This window comes from Zosterops lateralis, assembly GCF_965231275.1.
Source record: "Zosterops lateralis genome assembly, chromosome: 2".
Lineage (NCBI taxonomy): Eukaryota > Metazoa > Chordata > Aves > Passeriformes > Zosteropidae > Zosterops > Zosterops lateralis.
Window position 1 is genome coordinate 106,762,022 of NC_139763.1, and position 15,957 is coordinate 106,777,978.

Here is a 15,957-nt window from a genome sequence, read left to right on the forward strand (position 1 = left end):
AGACAAGAGTTAATTACCTCAGAATCCTTGTTGCCAGAGCAACTGCACTTCTTTTCTGTTTATCTGTATCAACTGTTCCAGGAAAGATACTGAGGCAGTGTTCTGGCTGATGAAGTTCACAGCACAATGATCAAACCTCCAAGATTAATTCTGGATGCGTTGGAGCCACTACTAAATTTATTACAGCCCAACCTGAGGGAACTTGTAACTTCTGCTGCACTTCACCTGTTCACCAGGGATTGAAGGGAATTATGTGAAAATGGCAGTTAGAGAAGTTTATGGGAGCCTCTAAGACAAAACCATGGAAAAGTGAGGGAACAGAGATAATACAGGGTTAGATTAATAGAAGTGTTTGCCAATTTCTTCATTTTACTAAATCATTGCAAGAAAATTTATTGGCTGGCCACTCTAGGGTGACAGTGAGTGATGACAATCCTGCAGAAGTCATCAGGAGGGCAGAAACTAGATAACAAACTTGTTTTTCTCCTGCTCCACCACAGCACATTTACTCTGCCAAAAGGAATGATGTTGTTAAAGCCTTTGCAGTCAGCTGCAGCTACTTCTATCTATCAACCAGAAAATAAACCCAGTTTCACACATATACTTGAGTCACTTCACTTTTGGGCAAAATTTGAAATCCTTGCTAGCAGAAAGGGTTAGAACTTTTTATTTCAACTAACAGGTCCAAAAAGCACAGCCCCTCTATGATTATTATGCAGGTTTCTAAACAACGTATCAGGAAAAGGAAAATACAACTGTTTTACAAGAAAATTGAGACAAGGTTTCCTAGAACAGAGGTTTTCATTCACCCCAAACAAGTATTTATTCAGAAGAATCTGACTTTCAGCACACCACCACTTGACTGTGACAGCTCAAACCCCAGAATCCCTGAAATGGCAGCAAATTTCCTAGTGGGGAATGACTCAGCATGGACCTCACTCCAGGCAGCTGGCACAGGACACACCCCATGCAATGAGTATCAGCTGTTGCTGTTTGATCCAGGATCACAGCACTGCTTCCTCCAGCCAGATACCTGACAGATCCCCCACACAGAAAATCCCCACCAAATCACTGCCTTGTTTCTATCTTTCAGGATTTGGATGAATGACATATTGCTAAGGATGCAACAAAGATTTATCTCACTGCAGACACAGCAAACACTCTCTGGTAACAATGTAGTTACAATGCAGATCCCAGAATTGGCACAGGCATCAAGAGTGGAGAGGTAGCATGGCTTCCCTTCCCACACATCACTCACTGTCCAGCTTCTTTCCTTTCACACTTGGGAGGTGATGAGGGAGAGCTGCTCTCCATGTGAGAGAGCAGCTGGAATGAAGAGCTCCACCTGGGAACAGACAATGAGCCCTGCTGGATCTCACCCTTACCGACAACAAATAACTGGTCATGGATGTGAAAGCCAGAGGGCAAATTTAGCTTCTGTAACCACCAGACAGTGGAGTCTAACATCCAAAGAGGGAGGAAAACAGCAAAAAGCAACATCACAGCCCTGGACCTCAGAAGAACCAAATCCTTAGCCTTGTTCAGAGATCTACTTGGAAGAACTCCTGTGGCACACAGTGCTGGAACAGGTCCAGGCAAGCCTGGTGATTTTCCAAGGATCACCTCCTCCAAGACAAGTAGTAAAACAAGCAGAGGTTCAGCAAAGGGCTCCTGACAGAATTCAGCCCTGAAAAGGAAACACACAGGAGACAGGAGCAGGGGCAAGTGACTGGGGAGAAACACAGAGGTGCTGTGTATGTGCAGATGTGGGGATAGGAAAGCCAAAGGACACCCAAAGCTGCACCTGGAGAAGCAGAGGAGGGCAAAAAGAAGGATTGCTGTGGATACATCTGAGTGGGAATGGGCAGCTGATCATGAAGGAGAAGGCTAGAGTCACCTTTAGGTTGAGCTTCAATGGTAAGATCAGCCTTCCAAAGCAAAATTCAAATTAAAGATATCCAAAGCAGGTTTTGCTCTATCTACAGTATATGTGTGTGTATCTGAGGGAATGCTGGAACTTCTGCCATGTCCCTGGTTCCTGCAGTTTACTGGAAGGAGAAGGTGGACAAGCCAGCAATCCTTAAGTAACAGTTAAATTAAAAGCAGCAGCAACTCCTCCTTACTCGATGTTAACATACTTTATTTTTCAGTATCAGTCACATACTCTAAAGAGAATGTAAAAGAGTATGGTTACAGGTCAAGGAACTGATGTAGACTAGACCAGCAAAGCTGTCACTACAGTCATTGTTTTCTGGCCAAAACCTTTAGAGTAGCAAATTGAACCATTTGTCTACTACTATCATAACAAGAGCAAAAATACCTAATAACTTTGCACTGTGTGTGTTAAACCAGGATGGCTTTTTATCCATTGCTGTCAGCTGCTCTAACAGGAGGGCAGAAAGTCAGGTCTGATAGGATCTATCAGATGTCCCCATTACAAAAACAGCTCTTTAGCCAGCTCAACAGATATGCTACCAAACACCCACAGTATTGGCAACATTACATTTTATCCTGTGGAAGGCTCATGTTTAGAGCTCCCAGGCTGCACCACCCAAACTCTGCCAAAGAGCCATTCTGCCCTCTCTTGGTTTTGTGTCCCCTTGAGAATTTTGTCCTGATTTTGACACAGTTTGTGCCTTACCAGTTCTACTCCTGGCACTCAGGAGATGGGCTAAAGTTGCAGTCCCTCATCTTCATTTTCCTTTACTTAAAGGAGAGAAGCATTCCTTTATTGTGCTTGTTTTCCAGAATTTATTTTCCAGAAATCAACCAGAGTTGCAAATTGCAGAACAGCCAGGGAAAGCAGAGCTCCAAAATGAAAGCATTTTCTATCATCCTTCAACAGCTGTTAGGGTTCCCCCAATAAATACAGAATAACAGTATGAAATGGGCTACTTTGAGTTAGTGTACTCATTCTAATGGCACAGATCTTCTGATTTTTCACTACAAAAAAACCCCTCTAGAGTTGTTTGTTATTACAGTAAGACAGTTACTGCCCCAGTTAACAGCCCACTGCCTAAAGCATATAATTAGATCTTTTACATCTTATGTGCTATTTTAATGTACAGGTGGTAAAGCACAGACATGCCATGGAATCCTAATGGCATTTTCCCACTTCTGCTCACATTCTTTATGTCAGTCTTGATATTTAATACATTAAGCTTAGTAAAAAATGTTCTTAGGTTTGTGTACTTAACACTAAGTATTTTAACAGTAATTTTTAATGAATTCTCCCCTACATAAGAAATGAAACAAACTTTTATTGCAACAGTGAACTCTGAAAATACTTAAAAAACGATATTTCTGTACATTGTGAGGTATCAGTGCATCAATGGCTGTCAGTTAAGGAACCTGGACAGCTCCATACAAATGCAGAAAAGCCTTTAGCACTACCTGATAGACACTCCCAGTCTGTTACAACACTCCTGGGGTGCTTCATCGGTAAATTTCAGCCTTAGAGCTTTATTGTCCCTTATTTGGTGAAAATCAGCAGGTAGGACAGCAGCCTCCGAGGAAGGAAACACAATCAATTGAGGAAATTCAGTGATAAAGGTGAACAGTTAGGTAAGAACAGAAATGCTCCAGTGATCCCAAAACCCTGGAAGAAAGGGTTCAACTGGCCCTAGAACAACTGTAACAGGTTTCCCAACTAAACCAGCGCTTGGCCTTTCCTGACACACTGATCAGCATGCTGAAATAAACCTCTTATTTTGGCTGCATTTTGGGTTTTGCTTGCATTTGTTTTGTTGGGTTTTTTCCTTATTCAAGGGAATGAGCCACCTCATCTTGTGTTTCAGTACAAGGAATGAAATCTTCACACAGTTAGTTGCTATGGAAATAGTATTTCAAAACTGGACATCTGTTGGTACAAAATCTAGGAACAACTTAACAAAATAAGCTCTTATTTCTCAGAACCACTTGCTTAGGAGACACATGGACTAAGCACAAGGCTCAGACAGACAACTTTTTGGGGATCACTCCAAGCAGTACCTCCATAAAAAGGAATATCTAACCACCCTAGAAAAATGTCTGACAGCGTCCCACTTTTTTACGTGTCCCTAAATAATCATGACTGGTATCTACCCAGCCTGACTAAACTCTTGTGAAATATATCAGTTTGAATTTGATACTCTTGAAAAAAACAAACAAACAAAACCAAAACAAACCCCAAAACCAAAGCAACCCCATAAACACCTACACTTCTCTTCAGTCTCTAAGTTTGAGAGACATGCATTTCTTAAAAATAAAACTGATGCAAATAAAACCCCAAAACCTATGCTGTACTTGTATATAATACAGCCCGTGCCTCTAAGAACATTAACAGATAAATTTGCCACAGTATTTCTTTCAAGACATTTCATATAAAATCTGCTTTTTTTGCCTTGAAAGGCCACTCAAATTTCTCATGGCTAGAACTGATATATTACAGCAAACTTTTGGGACTACTGACTTTTAATTCATTCTCCTAGGGCAGCCCTTCACACCTTCAATGCTTTTCCCCCCCTGCATCAGTTTTTGAAGCAAGACTGTTACACACTGAAATTCCATCTTCCACATGCAGGAGATGGGAAGGTTACTAAAAAAGAAATAAAGCAAAAAGTTGTTTGAAGTCCTGCTGGTCACTAAAGAATTCCTCTAATTCAATTATATTGATTAATCAATCTTGAATTTGCACTCCATTCATTAAGAAATACAACTAGTACAGAATGCAGTTTTAAAGATGTGACTGTCAGGCCCCTTCAGCATAAATCTTCCTGTAGATAATGTACAAAATTTTTTTATCTTCTTTAAATCCACTCAATTTTATATTCTAACAAGAATTTCAACTGTCAAGGTTTGCACAGAAGATGAAAAACTGCAGTCTGCAGAAAGTACTAGTTATCTTAGGGAAACAAAGAAAATTAGAATTTACAGCTGTCCTGGACGTGAAAGAGACTTTCAATTCTTGAAAGACTTGGATAGATCAGATGCACTTTTCAGCAATCGAATAGCTCCTCTTCCTTGTCCAACACTCGTTTCACAAGGGGAGGTCTTCACACCCCATGGAGAATCACCTATTAAATTAAACACAGTCTGGACATCAAATCAGCCTCTAAAGCTTGCATAAATTAATAGAATTGTTCTTCATATGCTGTAGAACTGAACCTTGCCAACAGCTCTGACAAAAAAAGTCAGGCCGGTTTGTGTCCTCCACAAACATCAAGACCATAAGATCACAATTTCCAGGTGGAACAAAGTTTAATTCAGCATGAGTCTTGTATGCAAGAAATCAAGCTGCAAACTCAGAATTCTTATTTATTTTACAAACCTGATTCTGTTCCTCTGAAGGCTAGCCATGAAATGCCCAGATGAACTGAGCTCAGAGCCCTCTAGTAAAAAAAAAAAAAATAATCCTTCCTGCAAAAAGAGACTTTAAAAGAGAAGTATTTAACTGAGTTGTGACAGAACACTTGCAACAAGGTCCAGCTCAGTCTGTACATACAATGATTTAAGAGTATGGAGAGTATTTTAAACATGGCCCTGCCTCAAAGCACCTGGGCATAGGAATGTAACAGAAAAGCATAAATCAGAGAGCAACATTTCTGAGAAAAATTGAATTTTGAGAGATATTTTTGACCCAAGGATTCTGTCCAGTAAGAAAAGGCCAGCTCTCCATGCTTGAGTCTCCAGAAATTCAGTGAAATCCACACACAAGAATAAGCACAGCTGACACAGAGCTGTGCACCACTTACAGGCAACATCTAAGCCCAGAAATCTGAAAAAGCAATAGCTGAATTAAGTTAAAAGATCTCTTTCTGCTTAAAAAATGTGAAAGTTTCAAACTCACAATTAGAAGGGACAAATTCTTGATCCTGTCTTGGAGAACCCAAAGGTTTGTCACAACCAGAACTCTCAGCTTTCATTTCCTATATGAAAAAAATAAATATTTAAAATAAGGCAGATGCATCTCCTAACACGAAATATACACCACTATCCATCAAACCCCTGGTCAAAACCCTGCAAGCTCATCAGTCTGCCCAACATATGTCCCAAAGGACAGCACCCACAGACAGAACAGCTCACCTGAAACTGGCAACTGGAAACAAATCAGGGTATCAGCTGAAAGAATCTGACCTGGGTATGTGCAGCATCCCGTTTCACAATCCTGGTATTTGTGCTCTGATCACAATCAGAGTTTTGCAGAGGGAGATGAGCTGCTGTTAGTGGGACTCCATAAGCACTAGCAAAGGATTTACTGATGCAGTAACTTGACCAAGAAAAAAAAGGAAAACAAGAAAAGTTTTGGCTAAGAGGGCTGGAATGCTGATGTGTGGAAGAACAGCATTTTATGCTCCTCAACTGGCAAACAAAGGCAGCCAAAGTCTGAGATGCACAGGGCAGATACCAGAGGGCAGAAAGACTTTATGGCAGCACCCCTGCCTCTTACCAAGACCACCAGTCTGTTGTACAACTACACATGAAATAAAAACAAACTGCTTCCCCACCTTATCAAATGCAGCACTGGAAAGTGTGAAAAGCAACTTTTATGGGGAGGCATAGCAGTCCATGATGATTTTTTTGAATGAAAGACTATTTATTATTGTCTCTCTATTTATTATTGTATTAAGTGCTACTGCTGCTGTCAAGAGAGACCATAAATGGCATTTCCTTGCTTCCCAACTATTTACTTTCCCTTTCTCCCCACCAAAAAGACTACAGAACCCTATGTATCTGCATTATATGTCAGGCAGTACAGAAGTTTCCAAAGCAGAGATAATGCCAGTGCATAGTGAGAATAACCTCAGAGCATTCTAATGTAATTAACACTTTTCTCACCATTGCACTGCTAACAAAATAAAAGGCATCATGCTGGAGACAACTACCCAGCAATACTCACCCCATTTTCTTACAGGATGCCAGAGCACAGCAGATGATATCATTCTCCTCATGCCACTTGCACCTACATGAAATGAAGCTCAGGCTTATTTCAGAAACACCTACATTGTTAATCAACAGGAACAATTGGTCTGGCCAGATGAACAAGAAAAAAAATATTAAAAATGGTATCTTTTTGTTGCAGTGACCATGCAGTACCTTCAAAATTTCATTGAGTTCAACAGCTTTGCCCTAAGTAGCTTATGCAGAGTTTAAAGGTCTGCTTATCAGGCAACCTGCCTCATGCTGAGCTGGGGGGCAGGGAGAAAAGAGAACCCTACGAGACAAATGGAATTTAAACCATTTGAACCATTTCAAGTTTCCCATTAATGTGAAATAGTTCCTCACAGCATAAACATCCTCACTTTCCTCTCCATACCTGTCTTTTAAAGTACATTCTCCTTAAGGTCTCCCTCTAGGGTGAAGGCACTCATGGAAACAGAAAATTGCCTGACTTTAAAAAGACAAAGTGACAACGATGAATCCATTGGATCTTAAAATCTATATTCCAACCAGAATCCCAAGAATAACTTACATGGTTTTTTAAAATCTACTGAAATTTAAGATCAAATTATTGGTTCTTTTCTTAAATTAGTAGCAGAGTAGAGTCTATTTCTAGATTAACTGCATAATCACCCAATATGTTCCTGCAACACTGCAAGCAAGTATCACTTTTTGTACCAACACAGAAGAATCTGAAAGCTTTTACCCATTTACAGAAAGAACCACCCAACACACCTGGTATTAGTGGAGAAATCCCACAGGCAGACATTCAGTTTTCTGTACACCCAGACTGTGGATGGCTCCTTCTGGTATTTCTTCTGGTACAGTTTCGTTATCAGGTCTTCTACCGCAAAAAGCTCCCAGTGGCTCTCAATGCCTACAGTTCAGTGAAAATCCAGGCCAGGAGAAGAGGAGTCACTGAACATCCTGCTCAGCTCATTCCTCAGTCAGTCCCTGTTCACTGCCCAGCCTCTTATCATAGCATCAAAGCTCAAAGATATTCCACCAGTGGTTTTAATAAAACCTGGCTTCCTAGAAAGTGGTGGGAGAAAAGAGGAGCATGCAAAGCAGCTCTAGCTATCAGCACCAGCCTTTATGAAAACTTTGAGACATGCTTTTCAGACAAATATAGCTGTCCATGACTACACAGCCCTTATTTCTGGGGGCAGGAGGGGAAAAGTATGGACAAAAATGACCCATTTCCTACCTGTTATGCTGGCCATTCGACCAAGGCACCAGTTAATTCGGAATCTGTCATCAGACTGGAGGAAAAAAGATTTCTTGTCATCTCAAAGCAGCACAGCATAAAATTCTGACACTTCCATGACTTCTGACTTGGTCTGAAAAAAATCACCTCCAAACCAAAATTGTTTGTGGCACTGAATGCAATCTCCCTGACAAGTATCTTGAAAAAGAACCAAATTTCATGCACACTTCTTCAAAGCCCTGTATTTATGGATGGAGCCCAAGATCTTGTCCCTCCCTACTTTTTAAGGATTAGGGTCAGGTTTGAATTGAATTGAAACATAATACACCTGTTATGAAACTTAAACACCTCTGAATCCTAACACTTAGTTCTGCTCCCTGTAAGATGAAACTTGAGCAAAAATTTAAGACACGTGTTATTCTCATGGGGAGAAGTGTCAGGAAAACGTAAAAATATCCTTTCAAAAAAGCAGGATTTATGACTATTATTGAGCACATGCAATTTAAGTCAAATCTTAGGAGCCCTTAACCAAAGTCATAACAATGTCAGGGAACAATAGACCCTGTTCATCAGTAGATTAGAGCCAGAAGAGCAGGCTGAAAATAAGAAGGCAGGAAATTAGGTCTCTGCTTTATAAAAAGGTTGGCTTCTAGAGGCCATTTCTTCCTGCATGGAACTGGGACACTTTTTCCAAAGCGTCTTTCCCCACTTACATGCAGACTGATTAGGTTTTAGAAGGAAGTATCTCCTCAGTCAGCCAAGAGGAGTGGCAGCAGCAGCTGAGGCTTAGAGCTTTGACCATACCCTGCAGAAGAAGCGAGGCTGAGCCCCTCTGGCCGGCCGGGCAAACTCAACGAGCTCCCGCAGCACAACGGCGTAACAGGAACGAGGGAGGTGAAATCCAGATATCGGGATCTTATGGGTTTCATCACCTAAGGGAGGGGGGACAGGAAAAAAACCAACAAAACCCCACAAAGTTGTGAGAAGTCCAGTTTCCTTAAGAGATGCAGTTCCCTCCTCCTTTTTATCTTTCAGTATACCTGTATGTATGCACACAAACACACGCACCCCTCTCCACAGACAGGGTCTGTGTTTAAGGCACCAAAACCTTGCTTCTGCCAGCAGCTCCGGGCTGTGAGCAAACACTCACACTCCTGCCCCTTTTAAAAGGCCATTATCCAAGGATCAGAGGTTGGAAAAACACGGGCCAAGTTTGTTCCCTCTGTATACAAGGAGAGGAAATGTCCTAATAGAAACAAACTGGAGTCTGTAAACATTACTGAGGGTCACAAAGGAAACAGGCAGGCTAAGCCAGACACAACAATGGTGTAGATATTTTAATTTTGTTAATATATGCCAAGCTACTAAAACGTAACTTTTAAATATAAAGCAGTATCTTTGAGTTTCCCTGTTGTCAATTAGCACTTCATGCTGAAGATACATACAAGGACTATCTAGACATACAAAACATTTGGATAGAGGCCAGATAAGCTGAGTTTAAAACTGCACACCTTTGCACACCCTTCTTTTTCTCCATCAGTACTCACCAGCAGCCTGGCAGTGGTACCGAAAACCACGTGGTGGTACTTCTGCAAAAAAGAGGGAAAAGTACAATCATCATCCAGCACCACCAAGGAGAGATCCTCAACTCTCAACTACACACCACAGCTTCACATACAGAAAGGAACAGCTTCATCCTCCCTTGGGGCCTTGTAAAAGTGTCACTTCAGTTACACGCATTTTAAAAACAGTGCATTGTAGAGTGTGTTTAGGTCCAATCGAGAGAAACATTCTTTGACAGGAAATATAAAGCACAAACATGTGCAGGTCCTCCTGGATTTACCCTACCCTCTTTGGAGATACATGCAGTTCTGACACTAATTCTCTTCAGAAACAAGTTCTACACTGCTGTGATATTTTAAGAAGTGTGACCATTTATAATCAAAGAAATAAAAAGTCTAACCTGAGCAGCAGTGACCCCAGAAAGGCTCCCTCTCACCCCAGTGTCTCTCTGACTCTCCTGGAACTCACCTGGATCTATGAAGTGGTGGAAATCAGCCATGATGCCATCCTGCAGGGAGTACCTGACACACCCGATCTCGCAGGGAAGGAAGCGCTGCTCGCAATGGGGTGGCAGCTTCCCATAGCTGTAAATGTCCAGGAAGTACAAGATGTCTGCAACCATGTCTGAAAGAAAAAGGACAAAACCATCTTCAGACAAGCCACCAGAGGTTACAGAAGCCATGCTGGTCTCACCTCATCCAGGGAAAGCTTTGGTGAACTTTCTCCTGTGACTGGGTGAAGAAGTGTAGCAACCAAGCAAAGCACAACACAGCTCTTCCTCTGTATCCAAGATGACAAGATAAAGTTATGCAGAATTCAGGCACACTGGTAGTGCTGATACATCTTCCAGAGATCCTACTGTGTGTAGAGATGGGGCAAAAAAACCCCAACAAATGCAAGCAACTTAAAAAAAAAAAGCCAACCTCCAAATCCACAGGAACTATTATTCTTTTCAGGGATAGGTCTCTTTGCCCCCTCAGAAAATAAGGTTAGAGAAAAACCAAACCAGCAGCTGCAAAACAGCCTCACAAGGTAAATCTGGCAGCTTTCACCACTTAAATGAGTTGGTAGTAATCTTGTGGGGCAAGAAGATGAGAAGTCTGCTAATTAAGAGGATTGCTTCTCCTCCACCAAATGAGCTCCCAAAGAAAGCAGCAAGAATACCCAATGCAAACGTTAAGAAACAGATCCATCATTTACTAATTAAAAAGTATCCAACTATGACAATTATTTTACAATACACTTTAATCCTTCTCTTTGTGACTATCACAATGCCCTCAGTGAAACTTAACATATTAATCCTTACTCTAAAGTTACATATAAACCCTATTTAATCCTTACTCTCAACTTTTGCCCCTCATCAAAAAAATCCTACTTGCTCTACTAGAGATGTGTAACTGTCTTTACACATAAATAATTTTTGTATGCCAGACTTTAGGACATTTAACACCAGTTTCCCTAAGCCTAATGGTCAAGCTCTCTTTGGTGGGTCTTAAATTGTATGAGCTGAGGGGTCATAGGAAAGACACCTCTCCTACCTTATGAAAAAATGGATATGGCTCCAGGGAACCACACAGAACTTTAACTGAGAAATACTAAGAGCAGCATCATGAAATGTATCTCAATTATCCGTGATCATTATGCCTCTCATTCAGCTGAGAGATCAATGGTGTCAACTCAAGCCAGCATGATCAGCCCAATCAAATCTGCATCACAATGACAGGGGAGCGCGACCCCTGGCACAGAGGGCACTAATAAGCATTTCACTTTTTATGGAGCTACTGTTTCTTGCTCCCCCATAACCATGACAACATAAAAACAGTTCCACAGACTGAGGTAAAAAGCTGGAGCTGAGAGTTAACCACACAGCTGAGATGAACTGGCTTCCTGACTTGCCTTGTAAGCACTACCTTTTATCATTTTACAGAGTAACGCAATATTCATTGGGTGGAAGATGACAAATGTGTTCACTACCCAACTCTAATTAGAGCAACCACTTGAAGACAGGGAACAGGTTAGAAAGGTTTAGTTTTTGAGAGTTCTTTCAATAAAGAAGCAAGTCGGGATGTTATAAAGGCACTGATAGAGTGCATATTCCCTCTTTTATTCTCCCAATGAGGCCAGGCCCTTGTTTTATCTAATATCTCTCTCATACAAATTTTGAGCTTTGATATCCAACAATTCTTAACCCTTTGAAATCAGAACAAGTACTCTTTTGTGCTGAATTTGGATTAGGCATTGTCAAATCAAAAATGCAGGACTTGAAAATTTACCTTTTCCTTAACAATCTTGAAGCAACTGTTAATAAACTGTTAGGGGCTATACTCCTACTGAGCTAAAAACAGGGAATAGAATTCTTGGAGGTTGAGGCGGGGGGACAGTATTTTCCCTGATGTCTCTCTATCTTTTACAGCAGTAGCCCAGGAGTGTAAAATATCTGACACAGGTGGCTTTTAGCAGAATATAACCAGCCTTTGTACAGGTACCAGTGAAAACATCCTCCAAGGGCAAGCTCTCATCTCCCAGGATCAACTGCTTTAACATCACCATACCCTCATCATTCTTCCAGGACAGGGCACAGGCATCTGGCAAAGGAGCAACACTGGGCATCTTTGGGGTCAGAGGAGCAGGAACTGGATCAGGCCCATTGCAAGTCTGGAAAAGATGAGAAAGTTAAAAAAAAAAGGTCTTCTTACCCCAAATAAAGTCCTTCAGCCCCTTATATCAGAGGAAAACGCAATATCCACTAATAGTTGTGGTTAGGTGGAAAAGTTTTATACATAAAGTCCCTCTATACTTGCAGGAGGGCAAGATTTCTCTTCAGTACCTTTGTCAGCTCATTACAGCTTTGAAGAATTACAGCTAAATTTACAAAATTTAATTGAAAAAAAAATATTTGCTTAGGTTCAATCACTTATCACAGGCAAGGAACTCTTCAAACTGGAATTTAAAACTTTTCTCCATAAGTTTTATGAGAAAAGCACCTGGTACATGCGTTAGTTGTCTCTGACTAGGAAACAAGTTTATGAAAAGCTGATAAAGCCTTAAGGAAGTCATTGGATTGCTCTGAAAATCCATTCATGAACAATAAGCTTTTAATAGGATGGGAAAAGAAACCTGGCAGCCTTACAGAATCTGATCATTCAAACCCAAACTAGGAATAACACCCACACCCAGGTACACTGATTGCAGATAACCACCTTAGCCAAAGTTAATTGGTTATCAGTCTGAACTATTTAAAACGAAATGAGGAATTATTCCCATCTAAGTAAGCTTTGGCCACCTCCAAAAGAGGAACATGAGTTTTCACTACACAAAATGACCCTGGTTTTCTGTGTACAGGGCTGGGATCAATAAAATGGGAGCACATAATCTCATATACCCATATTTCCCTACTTCCACAGACACAGTAAGAATGCTGATCTTTATTCTGGTAAAGCCATTTTTCCTCTCCCTGATTACAACCTTCTAAAATGCTACAGCCTGTGGAAGGAAACACAGAAGCCTCCATTACTTACCTACCATTTCACTTAGCTCTCTCTGACATATAAAATTAGAGTTTCATTAATTACACAGGCTCAGCCTGCTAAATGACACAACAATGATCACATTTTAAACAGCTTTTTCCCAGACAGGCAGGCCCCCAAAACTAGAGACCATTGCTTAACACCTCCCTTCTAGTCTAGACTGACTAATTTAACTAATCCCTTTTTACCAGTTACTCCAAACTATGATCATCCTGTCATTCCCCCTATCACCACATAAGTGTTTTGAAGTCCTGGAATTTATCCTCACCATTAATCCACAGTTCACAGTCATTATCTAGTAATAGAACATTAAGAAGTAAATTCAGTATTATCCATTTACTCAGTCAGTAAATGTGACTTTCCCTCCTTGGACACACAAGTTTTTGCACTACCAACAAAGACTGAAATAAAATAAGCTGACACCTCACATAACTCAAACTCTTAAGTAACTCTGCTTCAGGGAAATGCTGGGAGAGAAAAGAGACAGAAACAAACAAACAAACAGGACAAATATCTTTTCAAGGCAGTAAAAAGTAGAAATGATCTGTTTTACCACCATTTCCAACCACAACCATACACACTTAACTGCCTACTTCTATATGGCTCTCCACAACGGTGTTACTACTCTCTCCCGTATCCAACCAACCTAAAAATAACGGCAGGGTGTAATTACTCTATTTTTCAATTGAATTGAAAACAACATTTCATCAACCTGGTTCACCACAAGCTTCTCCAGAATGACTGATCAGCTGCCTCTAAGATGTGCTTTCAGGCCACCAGACAGGAACTGCCTAAACCAATGGCACCCACAAAGCAAAAGCAACATGAACCTATAACAAGAACTAACACCAATTCACAGGATAAATAAAGAAATTAAGTCAGACACTGCAAAATACAGCTAAACGTAAAGCCAGGGTGTCAGAGAACTACATTTTACTTGGTAAAAGAGCCCAAAGGAACAAGTTGTGATGGTTTAAAGAGGTATCAAGGATTTCTCCCTTCAATTCAAACCAGAACAATTATCTGCATAACTTCATAATGGTACACACACTACTACTGCAGCCAGAACCTCCAGAGGATGTGGAGAGCAGGTGGAGCTTCCACAGCATCCTATGGACCTGCACACACAGAGCCCAACACCATTTACTCCTCCTTCTTACTGAAGGCATTCCGCTCTCAGCATTTACCTTCTTTACCGTCTTCTGAGGGCGTTTCTTGCTGTTCCATTTGCGAGCCTTCTCTGCACACGTCGTCTTCTCTTCCTCTGCCAGGGACTCGAAGCAAAATCAGCTGTTACAAAAAGGTGTCTACTACTTCTTTCTAGCGGCCCCACAAACCAACAAACTCCGTGAGCAAGAAACCACCCCTGCACTTCCAAAGGGGACATGAGCAAGGAATCACTCCTGCACTTCCAAAGGACATGAGCAAGGAATCACTCCTGCACTTCCAAAGGACATGAGCAAGGAACCACTCCTGCACCTCCAAAGGACATTATCGGCGGCTGCCAAGACTGACTCCAACACTCCCGGTCACTTTTTTCCTAACAACGCACTAAGCCTCGATTACAAACACCCAGTAAGGGGAAGGCGAAGGACCTCTGAGTGAGGACACCCACAAACAGGAGGCCTCCCGGATGCCCACACGAAGCAGGGCCGCCCCGCGCTGAGGGGAGCCCGGCACAGCCACCTGAGGCCACCCAGGGCCGCCACCTGAAATGGCGCCGAGCCGCCCGCAGCCAGCCCACCCTCCCTCCGGGCACGGCCCCGCCGGCACCCGCCCTCACCTCCCGCGCCCGGGAGCAGAAGGGCACGGCGTCCGCCACACGGGCCTCGGGCAGCTGGTCATGCACGAACAGCGCAAAGGGGATGCGGGAGCGGCCCGGCCGAGCCATGGCCTCGCCGAAAGGCGCTGCCCACACGCGGCACCGGCGGCAGCGGGGCGGCCCCTGATGAGGCGCGGCCGGGCCGGGGCGGGGCCAGGGCGGGGCCGCCATGACGGGGCGGTCATGAGGGCGCCTTCCCGCCCCGCCGGCTGGGGGCTTTGCGTGCTCCTTACCAGCCATAAAGGGGGATTGTCAGCGGGATAGATGGCCGCCCACGAGCTCCAAGGATCACAGAGCCATGGGGCGTTAAGGGGGTGGAATGGACCTTAAAGATGGTGAAGTTCCAGGCACGCTTTCCAGCAGAGCTCCGAGTTCCTCAGGGCTCTCTCCAGCCTGGCCTTGAACGCTTTCCAGGGATGGACAAGGAGGCTTATCAGCGGGATAGATGGCGGCCCACGAGCTCCAAGGATCACAGAACCATGGGGCGTTAAGGGGGTGGAATGGACCTTAAAGATGGTTAAGTTCCAGGGATGGTTTCCAGCAGAGCTCCGTCCAGCCTGGCCTTGAATGTTTTCCAGGGATGGGCAACTTCCCTGTCCCTGTGCCTTGCCATCCTCGCCGTAGGGAATGTTGTTCTAATAGCCAGCCTAGGTTTTCTGTCTTTGATCAAATAAAACAGGATATTGTTTGTATGTCAGCAGAACCAGATAAATGGTTATCACCCCTTAGTCAAGGACATGCTGTAGCGAACAAGCTCTGTGGGTGAAGCAAATCAAGGTGTTGATACATATATTTCCAACTTAAGGCCTATGCATCCTATAGAATGCTAAAATCATCAGGGTTGGAAGAGACCTTTAAGATGATCCAGTGGAAGCATCAGCCCAGCACTAGCACTGTAATAACCCCTAAACCACAAAACC

At 42.6% G+C, this 15,957-nt stretch overlaps 1 protein-coding gene across 1 annotated transcript; it reads right to left on the reverse strand.

Moving 5' to 3' along the window:
• Positions 1-4,938: 4,938 nt before the first annotated feature.
• On the reverse strand, positions 4,939-15,106 carry MAEL (maelstrom spermatogenic transposon silencer; the record flags this gene model as incomplete). Its single annotated transcript, XM_083855285.1, has 12 exons — positions 4,939-5,054; positions 5,828-5,906; positions 6,115-6,247; positions 6,878-6,940; positions 7,654-7,795; positions 8,126-8,180; positions 8,930-9,057; positions 9,673-9,714; positions 10,157-10,312; positions 12,241-12,343; positions 14,403-14,489; positions 14,999-15,106. 12 exons carry the CDS (start codon positions 15,104-15,106, stop codon positions 4,939-4,941), a joined length of 1,212 nt encoding a protein of 403 aa, XP_083711411.1.
• Positions 15,107-15,957: the final 851 nt, after the last annotated feature.